General features: G+C 43.7%; 1 protein-coding gene across 4 annotated transcripts in view; it reads right to left on the reverse strand.

Annotated features, from left to right (window-relative positions):
* The window catches only part of Pde9 (phosphodiesterase 9), a 67456-nt gene that overhangs the window by 6439 nt on the left and 37758 nt on the right, over window positions 1-23259 (reverse strand). For all 4 annotated transcript variants that reach the window (XM_087341034.1, XM_087341032.1, XM_087341031.1 and 1 more), the window contains exons 3-12: window positions 18129-18271; window positions 13602-13751; window positions 12393-12441; window positions 8190-8317; window positions 4238-4352; window positions 3833-4070; window positions 2409-2531; window positions 1848-2111; window positions 1674-1763; window positions 55-216 (exon numbers count right to left, since the gene is read on the reverse strand). In XM_087341034.1, the coding sequence (XP_087197160.1) occupies window positions 55-216; window positions 1674-1763; window positions 1848-2111; window positions 2409-2531; window positions 3833-4070; window positions 4238-4352; window positions 8190-8317; window positions 12393-12441; window positions 13602-13751; window positions 18129-18234 (1425 nt within the window). In that variant the 5' untranslated portion in view covers window positions 18235-18271. The remainder of the gene's footprint in view (window positions 1-54; window positions 217-1673; window positions 1764-1847; window positions 2112-2408; window positions 2532-3832; window positions 4071-4237; window positions 4353-8189; window positions 8318-12392; window positions 12442-13601; window positions 13752-18128; window positions 18272-23259) is intronic.

Genomic DNA, 23259 nt, shown 5'->3' on the forward strand with positions numbered 1-23259 from the left:
TAAAATGTAACGTCACACATTTCCTTCCTCGCCAACATTTGGTCACACACTTACCTGCAGCTCAGTGAAAAGCTCTCCTAGAGCCTCAAACAGAGGCAGTAACACGAATCCAATGAAGCTGCATTGAGAAGATGGCTTGGTGATCTTCTCACGGTCCATGAAGGGGGTGACAGGCAGTCCCTCCAGTTTCTCCGCATCACTCTGCTTGAAGAACTCCTGAAAAGCAACAAGAAACTTCAAGCTCATAACAAAAGTAACTGGACCAAACGCCCTCGCCTCAGTTTCGACTACCGTCAGTTGAGGTGACCTCTTGATGGATTTTTTCTGTTGTCTCTTTTCATTCATTATTTATAGAAACTGTATTACATGTATCCTAGGTCATGGGTCATGTCTGGATATACCATCTCTGAAACTAAAATATTAATTTTGATGGAGATTTATATTGAAGGTATGAACTCAAATTATTGACTAAATTAAATTTTGGTTTGTACTGCTTCATTATAAACTCCTTTACATGCAGCTCAGTCAGACTTTTATAAGTTTAATCAGAATCAGCCCATTATAAATAATGTGTACATAATATAAAATAAAGATCTCATTAAGATCTACAACTTCAGTTTGCAACCATTTTCAACATAACTTTAAACAGCGACACAATAAAAGGGACATGGCGAACAGCACGTTGCTAGCTGTAAGCTGTTCCATCAGAAAATCAGTAAAATGAGGAATGCGATATGTTTTAGGAAAACGGACTGTGAACATGTGAAGTGGATTGAACTATCTCAGGATAAAGTTCAGCGTTGAAACTTTGAATTCTACATATTGTAGAGTTAGTTTGTCAAATTATTACTGATGGATCACAGGTGGGGGTCCGCAGTGGCCGAGCGGTCTGAGGCGTGGGCCTTCTGTCGCTGGGACCGTGGGTTCGAATCCCACTCAAGCCATGGATGTTTGTGTTTTTCTGTGTTGTGCTGTCCTGTGTACAGGTAGAGGCCTTGCGACGGGCCGATCCCTCGTCCGAGGAGTCCTACCGAATGTCTATAGATGAAGCCAACTTAACAGATGGGACCCGCAGTGCTCAGGCACTTGAAGAATGGGTCGTTCCCAGTATCACAGGTGTCAAAATATTTACATTTCTTTTAAAGCTCTCTGCTCTTCACTAATGTTTCTTGACAGGGGAAGTTACTGTTGGGCTGCAGAAAACTGCATCAACTACTTACTTTTCTTGGAAGACAGAATAATTAAATTTATTACCAGGCTAGAAATATCAAAGTTGATATTCACTTCTTAACATATCTCTGTAGAACTCTTCTGTTGTCCGTCATTGCTCCCACACAGATGGGAAATGCCACTTGTGTCCCTCCTGCACAACCACAGAGTCTCAGCGCCTCAAGATTGATGCGTCAAGTGTTTGGTTGCCGGGGGTAACCACCCTCTCCCCTTGTTCCTAGGAGATTCGAGAGCAATTACTAACAGCTCACTGCCTCCGTCTGACCCTGAGCTAAACGCGGATCTGCACGGCCAGCTGACGACGTGGAAACACAGGAAAGAGCACTTCACGTGAAGAGTATAAGCAAACCAATTACGACGCCTGTCAACACGCGGCTCTTAAAGGCGAATTTAAATTCCACTGCTGTAACAATATGAAGCAGGGGTGAGTAAACGTCTCTCACCTGTAGGAGGCGATCCAACCAGGGTTCTGCCACGTCCATGGGTCGTGCCTCGTTTGAAATGTCTGCCACCTTGATGAGCACCATGGATAGCTGCAACAGGAAGAAAAATGTGACAACCACTCTTCAACCAGTTACTACCTGCAACGATGAAAGAATGTGACAGTTCAAACTCACGAGGTTCGTGTGGGTCTTGTTGTTGAAGTCAAACTCTGGCGTGATCTCCTTAAACTGCGCTAGGATCTCATTGTGTCTGGCCATGTCAGTGGCTAGGATGCAGCGGATCACACCTTCTCGCACCTGTCGAAACATTTCTGGTGACAGGGTGCGGAATATGTTGCGCTCATCGTCTTCCAGCACCCGAAATGCCACCGAGCAGTGATGGTTCTCCAGAGGTGAGATGTCATTATAGCGCAGAGCCAACTCCGTCTTTGCATTGATCTGTCAACAGATGTGTTAAGAGGCAGGGTCTGGAATAACATTACACTCAAGAGTCAGATTGGTGACATTTCAGGTTCTCATGGCAATGAGTATGAAGATGAGAACTGTCTTCTGGGATTTTGTACCATGAAGTCTGGTAGAAAGTAATCAGCATTTTGAAAGTGCTTACTGCCTCCATCATCAGGGTGATTACCATAATGATGGAGGCAGTAAGCACCCCTGAACTGTAAGTCAGTATCTCCAGACTACATGGTGCAACATCCCAGAAGATAGCCATCTTCAGGAGTGATACTGTACCTGATAGATATTGTTGTAGCCAGGGTGGTCCAGGTCATGGCAGATGCAGGAAGTCAGCAAGATCAGTGTCTCCAGGTCCCCGATCTTACTGGGCAATTTCACGCACCACACCATGGAGTACATCTGCCATGCACATGAAACATTACAATGCAGTTCTAGAGATCAATAATACAATTGTCAGTCGGAGGTTTGCGTGTGGCTTCTGCCCTAAATCGTAAGAGCAATACGACTGTCCGTCAATCGCTGGTTGCTAGGACGTACTGTGGCTGGCACAATGTAATCACATGCTTCCTACATTTAACAACCCTCTGAATATATTGTTTTTGCTCCCTGTTGCACAAACCTCCTTGAGAAACTAATAGTTGCTCAGCTATTCAAAAAATACCCTGTCTTTGACGGAACTCAAAGACTTAATTTCTGTTAGATCCCATCCTGAACTAACTAACTAACCAACTAGACGGCTTATGCAACCAGAAAGTTCATCACCGAATTAACCAAAGCCCTCCACCGGACTCTGTCCTGGGCCAACAAAATCCAGTCTCCTTCAACTCCTATCTCCCATAGATTCCGCCTGAGATTATCCTCCCATCTACGTCTATATCTCCCCAGAGGTCTCTTCCCCTCAGGTTTCCCAACCAGTACCCGGTGCACACCTCTTGTCCCATCCATGCGCGCTACATGCCCAGCCCATCTCATTCTTCTCGACTTAATCACCCTAATCATCTTAAGCAGGAACGCAGGGTTTAAATCCCTGCGTTACAGAGCCAACAGCCGGTCTGTAGCTCCAGGGTTCAGAGGTTTAGTTGTACGCCACTGCGACACGTGGCCATCTTTACATCATGGAAGTTAAGGCACACAGCTGATAAAGGTAAAGATCCATCTTAATATTTTCCTTCCACTTTTCTCTAGGTATGTTAAGTGGTCTCATCCTTTCATGTTTTCTGACCAAAATGTCACAAATTTCTCATCTTTCCCATGACTCAGCCATCTCACCCTCGTTGATTTTACGACCCCTAACAATATTTGGTGCAGAGCAAAAATTCTCCACTTAATGGTACCTGCACCTTGTCGTGTTGGTGGGGCTGAGTACCTCAGTGACCCCAAGAGCTACTGGTAGGGCCTCCCTAGCCAGATTGGTTGAGGGGGAGAGGTACCCTGGTCCTCCAGGTTGGGAGTTGGTCGCAAGGCTAACAACCTTGAACCATAAAAAGGAAGATGTTTCGAAACCTCGATCAAAGCCTTGGACAGACGGACCGAATGGAAGAGGATAATTGAGGAGGCCGTGGAACGAATACGGACCGGAGAGCCATAGAAGAAGAGGAATACCAAAAATTATGAAGAATATCATTAAGACAGATTCTGTTTTGTGATATCATGCCACCTAGTCTGATGTTGGGAAGGAGAGGCATCAGAAACGCACTCACCATCTGCGCCACACAGAAGCAGTGTCTGAAGTTATGGAAGGGCACCTCATTGTAATTCTTGTAGACCTCATAGAGGAAACTGCGCAGAGTTGGCAACTCAATGCCAAACTTTGTTGTGAGGTCCAGGTCCACGTACATCTGTTGCAGCAGCAAGAGGATCTCCTCATCCTCCCACTGGTGGCAGTCGAACGTGGGCTGACGCAGGTAATGGCGCACCTCCTCCGACACTGCCACGTCACTGCAACGACGACATTATTTGCAGATGTGGACAAAACTACACGAGACTACGCGATCTCGCGTGAAATGACAAACAATTTACATTTCGAATAAAAATTTCCAGCCTAACTTTGCACTGTGGTGCTACGTTCTATGCAGACCCTGTGACTGTCTCACTGAAACGCTCACCAGATGCTGAAGAACTTGTCCCTCACACGACGTTTTTCTTCTTCACTCTTACGTCGATACTGCAGCCTCCTGCAAGCCTCGGTTGATAGCGGGGGTGGAAGCTCTTTGTAGAACCCTGCGCAGACACACAGTTTATGACTTCTTTTTTAAATTAAAGTAAAACTTATATTTAAATCTAAAACTTCTTGACGATGGTGAAGAGTCAATTGAATAAAAATTTACTTGGATATTATCCATCGTCTAGTAATAAAACGTAAAAAAACGTAAAAAACGACGTTTCCGAGATGAGACTCTATCTCCGTCTTCAGGTTCCTATTCAGTTGGGCCCACTAGATAGAGCTAATCCCTATCTCCGGACAAATTAAAAAAGTGAAAGTCCCAGAATAAAAAGGCATAACTACACCATCCATCCGTGGGACGTAAAAAAGTAAATAGTAGAAATAAAGTTCGTAAAACACGATACAGCCAAAAGACACAAACTCACAAAAAGTGGGAATAAATACACAAGAATATTAACTTGAAACTCGATGCCCACTTTGGATTTCTTGAGAGATGACTTATATTAATATGAAGATTTCCGTCTTCTGGGTTGTTGCACTGTGAAGTCTGGTAGATGTTAACCAACGCTTCAGAGGTCATACTGCCTCCGTCATCAGGGCGATGAGTATGAAGATTTCCGTCTTCTGGGTTGTTGCACTGTGAAGTCTGGTTGATGTTAACCAACGTTTCAGAGGTCATACTGCCTCCGTCATCAGAGTATGAAGATTTCTGTCTTCTGGGTTGTTGCACTGTGTAGTCTGGTCGATGTTAACCAACGTATCAGAGGTCATACTGCCTCCGTCATCAGGGCGATGAGTATGAAGATTTCCGTCTTCTGGGTTGTTGCACTGTGAAGTCTGGTCGATGTTAACCAACGTTTCAGAGGTCATACTGCCTCCGTCATCAGGGCGATGAGTATGAAGATTTCTGTCTTCTGGGTTGTTGCGCTGTGTAGTCTGGTAGATGTTAACCAACGTTTCAGAGGTCATACTGCCTCCGTCATCAGAGTATGAAGATTTCTGTCTTCTGGGTTGTTGCGCTGTGTAGTCTGGTCGATGTTAACCAACGTTTCAGAGGTCATACTGCCTCCGTCATCAGGGCGATGAGTATGAAGATTTCCGTCTTCTGGGTTGTTGCACTGTGAAGTCTGGTTGATGTTAACCAACGTTTCAGAGGTCATACTGCCTCCGTCATCAGAGTATGAAGATTTCTGTCTTCTGGGTTGTTGCGCTGTGTAGTCTGGTCGATGTTAACCAACGTTTCAGAGGTCATACTGCCTCCGTCATCAGGGCGATGAGTATGAAGATTTCTGTCTTCTGGGTTGTTGCACTGTGAAGTCTGGTTGATGTTAACCAACGTTTCAGAGGTCATACTGCCTCCGTCATCAGAGTATGAAGATTTCTGTCTTCTGGGTTGTTGCGCTGTGTAGTCTGGTCGATGTTAACCAACGTTTCAGAGGTCATACTGCCTCCGTCATCAGGGCGATGAGTATGAAGATTTCTGTCTTCTGGGTTGTTGCGCTGTGTAGTCTGGTAGATGTTAACCAACGTATCAGAGGTCATACTGCCTCCGTCATCAGGGCGATGAGTATGAAGATTTCCGTCTTCTGGGTTGTTGCACTGTGAAGTCTGGTTGATGTTAACCAACGTTTCAGAGGTCATACTGCCTCCGTCATCAGAGTATGAAGATTTCTGTCTTCTGGGTTGTTGCGCTGTGTAGTCTGGTCGATGTTAACCAACGTATCAGAGGTCATACTGCCTCCGTCATCAGGGCGATGAGTATGAAGATTTCCGTCTTCTGGGTTGTTGCACTGTGAAGTCTGGTTGATGTTAACCAACGTTTCAGAGGTCATACTGCCTCCGTCATCAGAGTATGAAGATTTCTGTCTTCTGGGTTGTTGCGCTGTGTAGTCTGGTCGATGTTAACCAACGTTTCAGAGGTCATACTGCCTCCGTCATCAGGGCGATGAGTATGAAGATTTCTGTCTTCTGGGTTGTTGCGCTGTGTAGTCTGGTCGATGTTTACCAACGTTTCAGAGGTCATACTGCCTCCGTCATCAGAGTATGAAGATTTCCGTCTTCTGGGTTGTTGCACTGTGAAGTCTGGTTGATGTTAACCAACGTTTCAGAGGTCATACTGCCTCCGTCATCAGAGTATGAAGATTTCTGTCTTCTGGGTTGTTGCGCTGTGTAGTCTGGTCGATGTTTACCAACCTCTGAAACGTTGGTAAACATCGACCAGACTACACAGCGCAACAACCCAGAAGACAGATATCTTCATACTCACCGCTGTGAGAACCTCAAGTCTTATATTAATATCATTTTAAAAAATTAAAATCTATGTAGCGTTGCTACAAATTAAGCACACACACGTTCAAAAACGTACGTGGAACAGAGAAATTGTCATGCAAAATTTTTTGTTAGTGCAGACTGAAATAATTTCACTCAAAAAATTTATCATCAGAGACAGTCAATATGAGCTCAGTTGATGATTCTGACAACAACCAAGTGATAAAGAAATTCCTCTCGAATGTTTTGTATGGATCACAAATTTGAGGTCGTCATACTCGGCTCAAGGTCACCAACCGATCTCCATCTAGGGGGCATGGTTTAGGGCTTTGATGGTTAATGCGTTTTCCAGGAACTGTTTCTTTCCCGTTAGAATCGAAAACTTACGAAACGAAATATTCTGACGTACTGTTTCAGTTGACACTACGTAAAGTTTTCTAGGGCAAATAATTTGTTCAGAATAAACTCCTTATGTTGTACTTTGATTGAAATGAAGTAGCTGGCTGTAAATTTATTTAATGTGGCAAGGTACAGTCACTGTAATAAAAGACTATTGGTGCTGGCTCGGTGTCAAGGCACTGCACAGCGTGTCTTTATGGCTAGTCCAGCGAAAGATGAAACCAATAAAATCCTTTTCTCACTTGCAGTGTCCTTGTGATGGATCAATGGATATCTCGAGATACGAGGGAACTGAGTGACAGCCGATAGTGTGGACGTCCTCCTCTGGGGATAACCAACCACAAAGAAACCAACTGATGAGAATGTGAGAGGGGCTTATGGCGTACAATTGCGGACTTTTTTTTAGTAATTAAATGGCATTCCTTTAGCTGATGAGGTCATCTTTAGATGGAAGACAGTAATTTCAATCTTCTGGTTACAGAATAAATTTGACATTACTTTTAAAGCGACGTGACACATATCAACGCAGTTTCTCAACCAAAATTCACTATAAAGCTTGCAGAAAAAAAAATATCCATACGAGAAGAATTGAAAATAATGTCACGGAGCTTCGATCTGGGGCTGGAGAGGAAACCCAGGCCACAGGACAGGGTTCGAGGGTAATGAATTGCACTCAGCGCCTCGAGAAAGCGGAAAACGATAGTCACGTTTAATTTCCCGGCGACACAGATTTGCAATTGTAATCGGCTGGATGAAGAAAAGAATGGAGCGTCAGTGGTTATCCGCTCAGATGCGTCGCCCGCTTTGTTACTACAGAGGGGAGAAAATGTTCACAGGATGAATAAAAAGCCCTCTAGAAGCCACAAGTCTTTCAGATCAATACAACAGTTAAAGCAGATACTTCCCGCCAAAGTGAATGCGGTCTGACCAGTACGCCGTGGAGCTGGGGCAAACCGTGACCCTGGTACAGCGCGATCGAGGGGGGGAAGGAGAGACCTTTCTTTCAGAGAGGTCATCTACACACACGCACACAAAAGACAGACAATTACAACGCATTTGAATAAATGCAGTAACACATCCCGTTCGCTGATAAAGTTCAACGCAAATTTCAATTCTGGCTGGCAGATGGAACTGCATGGAACACATCAGACAGCACCAACAAATAAGCGGGCAATTAAAGGATTAAACATTTGAAATTGCAAAAAAAAGAATTCTTGCTCACTCACCCAGCCAGCTGAGGTGTTCTGTTGTCTCCAGTTTCTTCCGGAAGCTGTCCACTTGGTGCTTCAAGTCCTGTACCACGGGCGGAAGCTCCTCAAACTCCATCCTGATCTGCTTCTCCAACCGCGCGACCCTGAAACATAGGCAAGCCCGTTCTCGTCACTGCATGACGCCCTATACTCTGAGTCGGCCCAAATCTGAAGACACGAGATTGGAATGACAGACTCCTGAAAGCGGCAACATCCAGCAGGGAGAACTAGAAGAAATACAGTCGATTGTGGTCTCCTCGGCATGGCTTTCTAGGTGTCACAAAGAACAAGACCTCCAATCGACCTCAGGCAGGAAGAAATTTTGTTTTCGATGCAAACTGTGAGATACTTGAAGATTTCTGTCTTCTGGGTTGTTGCGCTGTGTAGTCTGGTCGATGTTAACCAACGTTTCAGAGGTCATACTGCCTCCATCATCAGGGCGATGAGTATGAAGATTTCTGTCTTCTGGGTTGTTGCGCTGTGTAGTCTGGTTGATGTTAACCAACGTTTCGGAGGTCATACTGCCTCCTTCATTAGAGTATGAAGATTTCCGTCTTCTGGGTTGTTGCGCTGTGTAGTCTGGTCGATGTTAACCAACGTTTCAGAGGTCATACTGCCTCCATCATCAGGGCGATGAGTATGAAGATTTCTGTCTTCTGGGTTGTTGCGCTGTGTAGTCTGGTCGATGTTAACCAACGTTTAAGAGGTCATACTGCCTCCTTCATTAGAGTATGAAGATTTCCGTCTTCTGGGTTGTTGCGCTGTGTAGTCTGGTCGATGTTAACCAACGTTTCAGAGGTCATACTGCCTCCATCATCAGGGCGATGAGTATGAAGATTTCTGTCTTCTGGGTTGTTGCGCTGTGTAGTCTGGTTGATGTTAACCAACGTTTCGGAGGTCATACTGCCTCCTTCATTAGAGTATGAAGATTTCCGTCTTCTGGGTTGTTGCGCTGTGTAGTCTGGTCGATGTTAACCAACGTTTCGGAGGTCATACTGCCTCCGTCATCAGGGCGATGAGTATGAAGATTTCTGTCTTCTGGGTTGTTGTGCTGTGTGGTCTGGTCGATGTTAACCAACGTTTCGGAGGTCATACTGCCTCCTTCATTAGAGTATGAAGATTTCCGTCTTCTGGGTTGTTGCGCTGTGTAGTCTGGTCGATGTTAACCAACGTTTCGGAGGTCATACTGCCTCCGTCATCAGGGCGATGAGTATGAAGATTTCTGTCTTCTGGGTTGTTGTGCTGTGTGGTCTGGTCGATGTTAACCAACGTTTCGGAGGTCATACTGCCTCCTTCATTAGAGTATGAAGATTTCCGTCTTCTGGGTTGTTGCGCTGTGTAGTCTGGTCGATGTTAACCAACGTTTCGGAGGTCATACTGCCTCCGTCATCAGGGCGATGAGTATGAAGATTTCTGTCTTCTGGGTTGTTGCGCTGTGTAGTCTGGTCGATGTTTACCAACGTTTCGGAGGTCATACTGCCTCCGTCATCAGGGTATGAAGATTTCTGTCTTCTGGGTTGTTGCGCTGTGTAGTCTGGTCGATGTTAACCAACGTTTCGGAGGTCATACTGCCTCCGTCATCAGGGCGATGAGTATGAAGATTTCTGTCTTCTGGGTTGTTGTGCTGTGTGGTCTGGTCGATGTTTACCAACGTTTCGGAGGTCATACTGCCTCCGTCATCAGGGCGATGAGTATGAAGATTTCTGTCTTCTGGGTTGTTGCGCTGTGTAGTCTGGTCGATGTTTACCAACGTTTCGGAGGTCATACTGCCTCCGTCATCAGGGTATGAAGATTTCTGTCTTCTGGGTTGTTGCGCTGTGTAGTCTGGTCGATGTTAACCAACGTTTCGGAGGTCATACTGCCTCCGTCATCAGGGCGATGAGTATGAAGATTTCTGTCTTCTGGGTTGTTGTGCTGTGTGGTCTGGTCGATGTTAACCAACGTTTCGGAGGTCATACTGCCTCCGTCATCAGGGCGATGAGTATGAAGATTTCTGTCTTCTGGGTTGTTGTGCTGTGTGGTCTGGTCGATGTTAACCAACGTTTCGGAGGTCATACTGCCTCCTTCATTAGAGTATGAAGATTTCCGTCTTCTGGGTTGTTGCGCTGTGTAGTCTGGTCGATGTTAACCAACGTTTCGGAGGTCATACTGCCTCCGTCATCAGGGCGATGAGTATGAAGATTTCTGTCTTCTGGGTTGTTGTGCTGTGTGGTCTGGTCGATGTTAACCAACGTTTCGGAGGTCATACTGCCTCCTTCATTAGAGTATGAAGATTTCCGTCTTCTGGGTTGTTGCGCTGTGTAGTCTGGTCGATGTTAACCAACGTTTCGGAGGTCATACTGCCTCCGTCATCAGGGCGATGAGTATGAAGATTTCTGTCTTCTGGGTTGTTGCGCTGTGTAGTCTGGTCGATGTTTACCAACGTTTCGGAGGTCATACTGCCTCCGTCATCAGGGTATGAAGATTTCTGTCTTCTGGGTTGTTGCGCTGTGTAGTCTGGTCGATGTTAACCAACGTTTCGGAGGTCATACTGCCTCCGTCATCAGGGTATGAAGATTTCCGTCTTCTGGGTTGTTGCGCTGTGTAGTCTGGTCGATGTTAACCAACGTTTCGGAGGTCATACTGCCTCCGTCATCAGGGCGATGAGTATGAAGATTTCTGTCTTCTGGGTTGTTGCGCTGTGTAGTCTGGTCGATGTTAACCAACGTTTCAGAGGTCATACTGCCTCCATCATCAGGGCGATGAGTATGAAGATTTCTGTCTTCTGGGTTGTTGTGCTGTGTGGTCTGGTCGATGTTAACCAACGTTTCGGAGGTCATACTGCCTCCTTCATTAGAGTATGAAGATTTCCGTCTTCTGGGTTGTTGCGCTGTGTAGTCTGGTCGATGTTAACCAACGTTTCGGAGGTCATACTGCCTCCGTCATCAGGGCGATGAGTATGAAGATTTCTGTCTTCTGGGTTGTTGCGCTGTGTAGTCTGGTCGATGTTTACCAACGTTTCGGAGGTCATACTGCCTCCGTCATCAGGGTATGAAGATTTCTGTCTTCTGGGTTGTTGCGCTGTGTAGTCTGGTCGATGTTTACCAACGTTTCGGAGGTCATACTGCCTCCATCATCAGGGCGATGAGTATGAAGATTTCTGTCTTCTGGGTTGTTGTGCTGTGTGGTCTGGTCGATGTTAACCAACGTTTCAGAGGTCATACTGCCTCCTTCATTAGAGTATGAAGATTTCCGTCTTCTGGGTTGTTGCGCTGTGTAGTCTGGTCGATGTTAACCAACGTTTCGGAGGTCATACTGCCTCCGTCATCAGGGCGATGAGTATGAAGATTTCTGTCTTCTGGGTTGTTGCGCTGTGTAGTCTGGTCGATGTTTACCAACGTTTCGGAGGTCATACTGCCTCCGTCATCAGGGTATGAAGATTTCTGTCTTCTGGGTTGTTGCGCTGTGTAGTCTGGTCGATGTTTACCAACGTTTCGGAGGTCATACTGCCTCCGTCATCAGGGCGATGAAGATTTCTGTCTTCTGGGTTGTTGCGCTTTGTAGTCTGGTCGATGTTAACCAAAGTTTCAGAGGTCATACTGCCTCCATCATCAGGGCGATGAGTATGAAGATTTCTGTCTTCTGGGTTGTTGCGCTGTGTAGTCTGGTCGATGTTTACCAACGTTTCAGAGGTCATACTGCATCCATCATCAGGGCGATGAGTATGAAGATTTCTGTCTTCTGGGTTGTTGCGCTGTGTAGACTGGTCGATGTTTACCAACGTTTCAGAGGTCATACTGCCTCCATCATCAGGGCGATGAGTATGAAGATTTCTGTCTTCTGGGTTGTTGCGTTGTGTAGTCTGGTAGATGTTTACCAACGTTTCAGAGGTCATACTGCATCCATCATCAGGGCGATGAGTATGAAGATTTCTGTCTTCTGGGTTGTTGCGCTGTGTAGTCTGGTCGATGTTAACCAACGTTTCAGAGGTCATACTGCCTCCGTCATCAGGGCGATGAATACAGAATACAGAAATCTTCATACTCACCGCTGTGAGATACCTACTGTCAAATTTCATAAACTTCATAGACTTCCGGGATTAATTTACCCTAAAAGTCGTATTTCAATCAACATTTTTTCTGTGTCCTCTTTGACGTCCGATAATTCCGGAACCTACAATTTAGAATTTAAGAAACTCACCTCTGTTCCAGTGCCAGGAGATCAATTCCCACCTCGTCCAGAAGCATGCCTGAAACAAAGATTTGACACTTATCAAGAGCATGAGGTGTATCGGAATTTTGTTTTTTGAGCAGACTGACAACACCCGCGAAATTCGCGAAGGATAGCCAGTGTCTTCAGATTACGAAATAAGAGTATCAGCGACCACACAGTGTTGTTGGATAAGTTGGATTTATTCTTTTTAGTGCCAAATTTGATCACAGTAACTGCTAAATGAGAGCCCGTTGTGAGAAATGGTTGCATCTTACTGCTTCCTAATTGAAACTAAACGTCTTAATGAACTAAACTCAAGTTATACAGGAACGAGTTGAAAGAAAAGTAAAGTGTAGTTTAGGTTCTTGAGGGTTACAACTTTCAGGACAAAAAGTTGATAGTGGATCCACGGTTCCGGAGAATTTGACGTAAATACGTCTATACGGAAAGGAATTTTATATATTGGCTTTATTCTAAATATTTCCTTTATACATGCTTTACAATTGAGTAAAGTTTGATTAAGACATTGCTTATTCAACTTCAATTAGTTACGCTTAAGATGGGTCTGTGGTAGCTGAATGTAATGTAATGAAATGTTTCCTAGGTAACAACAATTCTGAGTAAACAGACGACGTTCCCTAGGTAACCAGGTTACACTTTTTCGTAACACTTTTTTGCTGAATGACCCTTCCTTATAGACGTATTTACGTCAAAAAATAATTATATCCAAGTTATCCTCTTAAAAATCTTTCGTCCGAAACGGCTTTTCAAACCGAGCACCTTTCAGCAGATACCGAGAGCCAACCCACAAACCAAGGCGTTCAAACTTCATAGATTCATTTATAACTTGCTACTAGCCTATATCAATTTATCAAGTACACGTGATTCCACAATCGAAAATAGTTCGCGAGGCTGAAATATGATTTTCCATTCTTCGTAAAAGAAAAAGCTTCATATTTTCGAAACGTCTGTTACAGCAGTGAGATGTCAGATTCTCACGACGACTATGAAGATGGTTTACCTTCTGGGAAGCCGTGTCGTATAATCTGGCAGAAGTTTACCGACGTTTCAGATTTGGTTGCTGTTTTCATCATCATAATCATCGACCTGATGATGGAGGCAGTAAACACATCTGACACACGGCGCAGCACCCCAGAAGACACAGTGTCGTGTCGCGGGTAACCGCTGTGTACTCACCGTTGCAGTGGGCCGCCACGACCTGCAAGTTGTAGCACGTGTCTGGGGTGTTGGACGGTATGGAGGGTGAGATGTTGACCAGACGCCCGTCCGCGGTGTACAACTTCAGGACGTCCCCGGGCCCTGCCTCTGCTGCCGCTCGGAACAGCTCTGCAACAAGAAACAGCCCCAAACGCTTCGTTTAAGCTCGTTTTCCGAACCGGGTCACGTCCAGTTTCGACGTCAAACTTGCCGATGGATGGACGATGAACAAACACTCTCTCTTCTCTTTAAAACTAAGACAAACACAGTGTAAATATTGGATTTAACTGGCTCAAGACCGTGCTTCTGCGATGGTAGCTTTCATATTTCTTGTGTCAAATAATTCTTCTCAGATCTCTGTACTTAATCACCCTCAGTCTGTGTTCTTCCCTTCACGTGAGAGACCAAGAATCTGGCAAACCCTGGCGACTGTCTGCAGCGACTCTGATAGACCGAGAACGGAATGGCTTTCATTTGAAATTCAAAATGTGAGCGTTAAACAAATCAATTAGAGACTGAACGAGATGTGTTTCATACGTTGGAAAGTTGCGTTCTAGAATAACAATCAGCCAACAGGAAATTGAAAGACGCTATCACTCAAAACATCGCAGGTATGAAAAACTCGTTCTTGCTTTTGTGTGCTGTTTCGTGGATCGCTGACGTCACGAAAAACATTGTGGATACTTTAACCGATTGTTTCAAAACTATTTAGCACGTCTTACCTGAATGTCCCTTCTTGTTCTGTTACAACAATTAAACATTGAGAAGCATTATAATTCAAAATTTTGACTTAATATTGTTAGAAGATGAGATGGTAAAGTTGCGTCATATTGTGATATAATAAATATATATTAACCCTTTGAAGCCGAAGCTCGTCTTCATAATATTTAAGAATCCAGACCGTACCGCGAAGAAAACACTTCACTTAACCATTAGAAGTCGAATCAGGCGGTACCACATAAGATTTAACAAAAGAACATCCCGGTCAAAGCCTTAAATCTTGTCCGTCTAATCACAATAAATTCTTATTAAATATTAAAATATTATAATAATTAACATTTAAAATATTTAAAATATTAAATAATGTTCTTTATCGAAATATTCGATTAGATGGACAAGATTTAATATATATTTGTTAGAAGAATTAAACCAAGGAAAATAACAAAGACGTAGCACATAGGTTATCATTTTCTGTTAATGGATGATATTAATAAAAGTTTGTGCTGTTTTAATCGTTGCCATGGTAATACCATTAAGGGACTTCGGGCCTTATAGGATATTTATAAATCTGTGTTCACTACTTCGAATTTTACCGTCATTATTGACTTGTAAATTACTAGTTAATCCATCATTGGAAGAGACGGTTTTGGAGGACAATACAGAAATGTCTTAAGAAAAGAGATTTTGAAAATGTGAATTGTATTGAAGTGCTTCATGGTAAGAGCTAACACCAGAATTTCGTTAAGGTGACAAGTCTTTGGGTCCTTTAGAAAGCAGGGAACTTCTTGATCATCTCGGAGAATTTACCTTTTTTCAATGGATCATACCCTACTGACGTCATGCTATGTTTTGAAACAAGAATTTCAACTGTTAAGGTTTGGAGCGTAGTTGTGAATCCAATTAGTGGTCCCGCTCAACTCTGAATGGCATGGAAAACTTTGCAGATCGATAATCAAGCCACACTGGAAAAGCGAAGGGTGTTTCATCTGATTATCTGAGAACTGGTTCATAAACCCAACGCCAAAGAGACTTGCTCAGATCTCGGGGCAAAACGATATCCAAGACAAGAGTTGAAAGCGGGACTTTCCAAATACGACGTTCTTAGGTGAGATTTCAGGTTACATTATCATACCCTCAGTCCCAAGTTAGAAACTTCATCTCTGACCCGGAATTTGGCTGGAGCGAAGTCTTTTTCTAGTAAATAACGGGATGAAACATTTAGTAGTGACGGAAAATTCCAACACATTTGTAATCAGACTCTGAAAATATTAAACGTAACAAGATGAGACAAGCTAAAACATCTTTAACACTCTGGCACCCTTAAAAAAATCAAGTTTAATATATTTCTGAAGCAGGAACAAGGTTCAGCACGATTAGGTGAATTTGATAAAGAAATACCAGCATGATCTTGAATGTTTCGGATAATCATACCGCTTCCATCTTCATGGTGAATTGGTGAACCTTCGTTCGCCATACAAGCATGGATGTAATTTATTAGCCAGCTGGGCGACTGTCAGTTTCGTAACAGACACCACGTAAGTCAGTCCCTGAAGATATCAAATTTTACCGTCTTTGAAACGCTATTGGCTTTCCATTGGTCCTGTTACGTGTACCATGAAATTTATATTCTTCCGCGTCTTTCTCACGGAGTTCACGAGATACGAAACTTTCTGGAGGGCACAGTTTTAGCCAGTTATTTCTGCAGTTTCTCACAATTTTTTCATTACGTCTTCATTTTATGTCAAATCTTACGAAAGGATTATTACATCTTCAAAAGAATCTCGCAGCAGAAACGGAAAAGAGCTCAAAAATACCGGAGACAGAATCCGAGACACAGCGACAGGTGGGGCGTGAAGGGGGTGGCAGGGTTTATGATATTACACGGAACGAAAATAGGATTTTTTCTTCTTCAAATTCGCAGACAATTTGTTGTTTTTATGGCCCCGATCGCAGCGCTACAGGCAGACGAATAGCTTTATTCGATTTACTTTGATTCCTCTCTCGGTTACAGGATCCAATATTGACTCCCGAAACATTCTGAGGTCAGAAGCGATGTAAGTGACACTCAACCCAGTGATATGTCTTGTTCACACTAGTTTAGTGCTAAGACTAGTTACTGGAGCGAGTAACTAGTACTTAGTTACTCGATTAGCGTACACAAATACTCGAATTTTATTTTATTTAGTGTTCTGTCTGACGACAGGTCCATATGAACAGGATCCTTCCATCCTTTCCTCGGACTGGGACCTGTTCATATACGTTCTTGGCAGATGATCCAGAAGTGGTTTGCCATTGCCTTCTTCTGTGTGTGAATGGAGTAATTGTTGGGATGCCACGGAGGAAAACTCCGTGTTGCCTAGACCACGGGCTTGCCCAACACAAGTTATAAATTCGTGCACCTCCGGGAATCGAACCCGAGACCCCAGGATTACAAGGCCAGCGTTCTAATCGCTAGACCACCTCATCTTATTATTATTTAGTGTTCTGTCTGACGACAGGTCCATATGAACAGGATCCTTCCATCCTTTTCTCGGACTGGGACCTGTTCATATACGTTCTTGGCAGATGATCCAGAAGTGGTTTGCCATTGCCTTCTTCTGTGTGTGAATGGAGTAATTGTTGGGATGCCACGGAGAAACCGGGGAAGCCCCCGGAGGAAAACTCCGTATTGCCTAGACCTAGACACAAGTTATAAATTCGGGCACCGCCGGGAATCAAAACCGAGACCCCAGCGTTCTAACCGCTAGACCACGGTGGCTAGTTTCTAAATAAATGACAACAATACATCGCTCTAGTGACTCGCTCTAGTAACTAGTCTTGACACTAAACTCGTGTAAACAAGGCTTAATGGATAGGACTCCTAGGGAGGGCAGAGGTTCATATCTCGGCCGACAGATCAGTTTGCCTTTGACGGTTCCATGGTTCGTTTACACTCCCTTGAGAAAAATGTTTCGCTGTGTTTTAAAACATTTCAACCGCTTCAAACCACAAAGTTTTCCATCCACGATTCACATATGTACCGAAAAGCCTCGTTACACGAAGAAATCAGCCAATAAAATAATTTTTTGCCTTCGTTTATTGTCAGAGAGAAACCACAGAACTTCTACGACTTTTATTGCCTAAGTTTCAGGCCGACACATCTCGACCTGCTAAATCGCCCGAAGGCAATATATGGATATCGATAAGAACTACACAAGATCACCGAGATCTATGTTGTCGGACGAGAACCGCAAATATGTAAGTACTCAGCGGATTTCGACAAATTTTAGTTTTGTTGAAAATAAATTATATTGAATAAAAATTTTCTTGGATATTAGCCATCGTCTAGTAAATATAAAACGTAAAACGACGTTTCGGAGATGGGACTCTATCTCCGTCTTCAGGTTCCTACACAGTTGGGCCCACTAGATAGAGCTAATCCCTATCTCCGAAACGTCGTTTTACGTTTTATATTTACTAGACGATGGATAATATCCAAGAAAATCTTTATTCAATTGACTCTTCACCATCGTCAAGAAGTTTTAGATCTGATATAAATTATATTTCTTGAGAAACCTTAATTTTGGTTCGTATGAGGCCAATGTGTTCGCTCATCCTAAAATATATGACATTACAAAAACAAAATTAAAAATAAATATAAATATCTAACTAAGTCCATTGTGCTGAGTCGTTTTTTGAGGATATTTTAGTTTCTCTGAAATTCCCTGCCACAGGAGCCCGATCGTCACCAGATGAACCCGGTCCACGACGTCACAGTCTCTCCGTTTTGCCACGCGTTCTGCTGACCTTTGACCTCGTCCGCGGGAGTGTCTGTGCGGAAGAGGGCCGCCTCGCAGTGGTCGCTCCGCTCCACCGTGAAGTAGACCAGTCTGCTTTCCCCACGACACTCCATCCGCAAGCAGAGCGCTCATTGTGGATGCAGCGGAGACCTGCAACACAGCGGTTTCATTCACTGCAGGTACCCTCATGTCTGCCGGGTCACGACCTCGTGCCAGCTGTCGCCCCGACGACGACGGGAGGAGATGCTGCGGATAAGATCTGTCACAGTCAGCTGCAGAGGAGGACACACCCCGCTGTCATGTCTGACACCCTGCCCTGCCCTGGTGGACCTCGTCAACAGTGCGTCGCGAAATCGTCGTCAGAACTAATGATATCCCAGGCTCGGTCGTAAGCTCAGACATCGACTTACTGACCAATATTTTCGTGGTTTTCCTCAACCGCACAAGCTGATGCTAGTATAGAACCTTAACTTATGAGCAGCCGTTCTGTATTTACTGAATGGGTCCACACGTATTCTAGCTATGAAGACGTCGGATTAGATAAAATTGGGTTGGGTTAGGTTACGTTATATCAGTTTACGATGCGCATGGTTAGGTTGGGTTAGGTTAGGTCAGGTTAGGTTATATCAGTTTACGATGCGCATGGTTAGGTTAGGTCAGGTTAGGTTATATCAGTTTACGATGCGCATGGTTAGGTTAGGTCAGATTAGGTTATATCAGTTTACGATGCGCATGGTTAGGTTGGGTTAGGTTAGGTCAGGTTACGTTATATCAGTTTACGATGCGCATGGTTAGGTTAGGTCAGATTAGGTTATATCAGTTTACGATGCGCATGGTTAGGTTGGGTTAGGTTAGGTCAGGTTAGGTTATATCAGTTTACGATGCGCATGGTTAGGTTAGGTTAGGTCAGGTTAGGTTATATCAGTTTACGATGCGCATGGTTAGGTTAGGTTAGGTTAGGTCAGGTTAGGTTATATCAGTTTACGATGCGCATGGTTAGGTTAGGCTAGGTTAGGTTAGGTTAGGTTATATCAGTTTATGATGCGCATGGTAATGGCTTCGTAACTAATTCACCTCACGACTTCATGATTTGGTTTATTTAGTTAAATAATGCGATATTTACTGAATCACCTGTGTCATAACGTCCAAGTCTTTACTCTTATTATGTAGACATTTAGTGCGTACATGTGGATACATACATAAGTAGTTTCAAAGGTAGAGACTTCGTTGCGTTCATGCACCGTAAAAGATCAGAATTCTACAACTCCAATTGATATTAAACAATTTTTAACGCATCAAAAGTTGTTTACTGGACTTTTGACACGACATAACATTAAATTGCACTCAAGAGTCAATAATTATCTCTCAACTAGCCAAGAGTACGTATACCCCGTCAAAATTGACGGGAATCAACAACTTGCGAAGTGATCACAAGCTTGCAAAAGGGCGTACGACACATTTTAGCTGAGATTCTACGTTCTCACGGAGATGAAAAAAATGTCGATTCTTGTCTTCTGGCTTGTGCAGTTACAAAGATGGTTGCCGACGTTTCGGAGAAGAAAACAGCTCCATCTTTCGGTGTACGTACAAGACCACGTGGGATCACAGTCCAGAGGACCACAACGACAATTACTTCTGGACACCCCTCGGCGAGCGACGCAGTTTCTCTTCAGTTGTTTGTCACACTGTGCATCATCTTTTGTTGAGCTCGCGGTGACGAGCATCCGGTACTGCTCACTATTGTACCCAGCGTAAAGAAACAGTAACAGTGTTATCCAATCGGCAGTCCGATTCAATGTCACAGAATGCTACTTGAGAGGCGAGAAGAGTATTAAACTCTATAAAATGCAGTGAAATGAAACCAACACGAAAATGGCCACTCACAAATTATGAAGAACAAAAATTAATCAAGGAGCAATTTTAAAGAATGTAGAAATAGCGAATATGACGCAAGGAAAAAATGTTTAATTGGGTAAAAATATCAAGTTAAGACATCGTCACCCCATCTGCAATCTAAAAACGTGGATATTAAAATACGCAAAATTATAATTTTACCTGTTGTATTGCATGGGTTTGAAACCTGGTCTCTCACTTTGAGGGTCTCTGAGAATAGGGTGCAAAGGGGAATATCTGGACCTAAGAGGGATGAATTGACAGGAGGGTGGGGAAAATTGCATAATGAGGAGTTTCATAATTTGTAATCTTCGGAATCAGGCCTATTAAATAGATAAAGATGAAATGGGCGAGGCATGTAGCGCGCATCTGGGAAATTAGTAGAGAACAAAAATTCTTGGTTGTAAAACCTGAAGGTAAGAGACCACTCGTAAGATCTTGGAGTAGATGGAAGGATAATATTAAAACGAATCTTCGTGAAATTAGTAAAGAACAAAAATTCTTGGTTTATAAAACCTGAAGGTAAGAGACCACTCGTAAGATCTTGGAGTAGATGGAAGGATACTATTAAAACGAATCTTCGTGAAATTAGTAAAGAACAAAAATTCTTGGTTTATAAAACTTGAAGGTAAGAGACCACTCGTAAGATATTGGAGTAGATGGAAGGATAATATTAAAACGAATCTTCGTGAAATAGGGTTTGGGGGTCGTGAATTGTATTTATCTGGTTCAGGACAGGGATCTGTTGAGGACTAATGTGAACACACCGATGAACCATCGGTCTGAGAAATATATTTTGCTTGTCGAGAAGGACTGCGCTGTAGCTGATCGCAAGATGGTATGAAAATTTCCGACGGTCCAGATATTTTCGAACCTTTGGGCTGTTGACAGCCGAGTACGACGAAGTCGTTGCAGGTGCGTATCTGCGTGACGCAACGGACGTCAAGTGCCCAAACACAGCCACACGACGGTGAGACGCGCTTGCCACCTGGCGAACAATTACCCAGGCCCCATGCATACAAATGGCGTTGTATCTACTCACGTCCTAAGGTAAGGAGTTCATTCAAAACGTGGCCGGCGGGCGATGAGTTCGCTATGAGGAAAACAATTAAGGAGTTTCATAACTTGCACTCTTCACCCAATACGACTAGGATCCAAAAATAGAGGAAGATCAGATTGGCGAGACGTGAAGCACGCATGGAGGAAATTAATATACGTACACAAATTTAAGTTGGAAAATCTGAACAGCAGAAACCAATTGGAATCCAAGGTTTAAATATGAGACTATAACGTTAACATTTTCCCTAGTGAACAGAGTGTGGATTGGACTCAATTAGTTCAGGGTAAGATAAAGTGTTGTGAATCTTTCCACCAATGAGTTAGGTCATAATTACTGGCATCAACACAAACGGAGATACAGTTACGGAAGCCTGCAACATCTCAATCTGTCGGATCTACGCCTGTTAGTGGTTATTATTATTAGTGTTCTGTCTGACGACAGGTCCATATGAACAGGATCCTTCCATCCTTTTCTCGGACTGGGACCTGTTCATATACGTTCTTGGCAGATGATCCAGAAGTGGTTTGCCATTGCCTTCTTCTGTGTGTGAATGGAGTAATTGTTGGGATGCCACGGAGGAAAACTCCGTGTTGCCTAGACCACGGCCTTGCCCAACACAAGTTATAAATTCGGGCACCGCCGGGAATCGAACCCGAGACCCCAGGATTACAAGGTCAGCGTTCTAGCCGCTAGACCACCTCATCTTATTATTATTTAGTGTTCTGTCTGACGACAGGTCCATATGAACAGGATCCTTCCATCCTTTTCTCGGACTGGGACCTGTTCATATACGTTCTTGGCAGATGATCCAGAAGTCGTTTGCCATTGCCTTCTTCTGTGTGTGAATGGAGTAATTGTTGGGATGCCACGGAGGAAAACTCCGTGTTGCCTAGACCACGGCCTTGCCCAACACAAGTTATAAATTCGGGCACCGCCGGGAATCGAACCCGAGACCCCAGGATTACAAGGTCAGCGTTCTAACCGCTAGACCACCGTAGCGGTTGTTAGTGGGAGGGTGATTAAATTAGGACGACGCACTGAACGCACATAGGATAACATGGAAGTAAATGATTTTTACTGGCAAACCCCACGCACCTGGTGGCTGCCACTCTTGCTTCGTGTTCGGAAGTTGTGGGTTCGAGATTATCCTAACAGGTTATTTGAGATTAAAAACTCTTTGGGTGTACCAAAATTAGGCCAAGATCGCTTCAATTCACTTCCTTTAGAATTTACTTTTCATAAGCATAGCGAGATTCCAGGTTCTCACGGCGACTTGTATGATGATGGATGCCTTGTGTGTTGGTGGGCAAACTTTTATCGACGTTTAGGAGATACTTGATGCATCCATCATCGCCCTGATGGTGGAGACAGCAAGGACCTCTGAAACGTTCTAAACTTCTACCAGACTACGCGGCGCGACAAACCATATGACGGTCATCTTCATTCATAATTATAATTTAATTTAATAATATTTATATATATATCAAAGAATTAGATTTAGTTGGAATCATAAATTGACCAGTTCAGAGTGTCGAGACGACGTGATTAGCGATTGGTTAACGCTGCAGACAAGCGCCATTTTCAACAAAAATATGTATATCTGTATACGTGCTGCATACAATGACTGAGATTCAAAAAACAGAACCTCATATCTACATTTCACCGTGCATAACTTCTACAGCTCTTGCAAGGTCCTTAAGCCATGGAAGGATTGATAAAATATAACAAAGTGGCTAACTTTTACTTCAAACAGACACTTTGCAGCTTCATGTTAGCTTACATTTACTGCTGTTATGCAACCCGGCACAAAGAAGAGTTAGTTGGGTTGCGGCACAACAATGTAGGCGTAGGCTCACAACTGAGGTAATTACTGTCGGAAAACAGTCATTTTATACGATTAATTTCTGATTCCTCGATGGAAAATGATGTTTGTAATTGATTTACGGATAAAAACAAAGCTTTATCTGAAAATGGAGCTGAGATAGCTCTGTCGGATTAATACGCACTCTACAGGCTGGACAACCGCGATTCGACTCCCGACAGGCAAAGATGTTCTCTTAGTCACAGCGCACAGAAGGCTTCTCGTAAACTCCCCAATCTGGTGTCAAGAATATGTCTCTACTTCTCCATGCGTCTGCATGGCGTGGTACCTCGCTGAAACACCAGGTACTAATTTTTTATTTGC

The sequence above is a fragment of the Zootermopsis nevadensis genome, unplaced genomic scaffold (genome assembly GCF_977971745.1).
Source record: "Zootermopsis nevadensis isolate Lab colony 2312 unplaced genomic scaffold, Znev_1.0 Znev_ptg000061l, whole genome shotgun sequence".
Lineage (NCBI taxonomy): Eukaryota > Metazoa > Arthropoda > Insecta > Blattodea > Termopsidae > Zootermopsis > Zootermopsis nevadensis.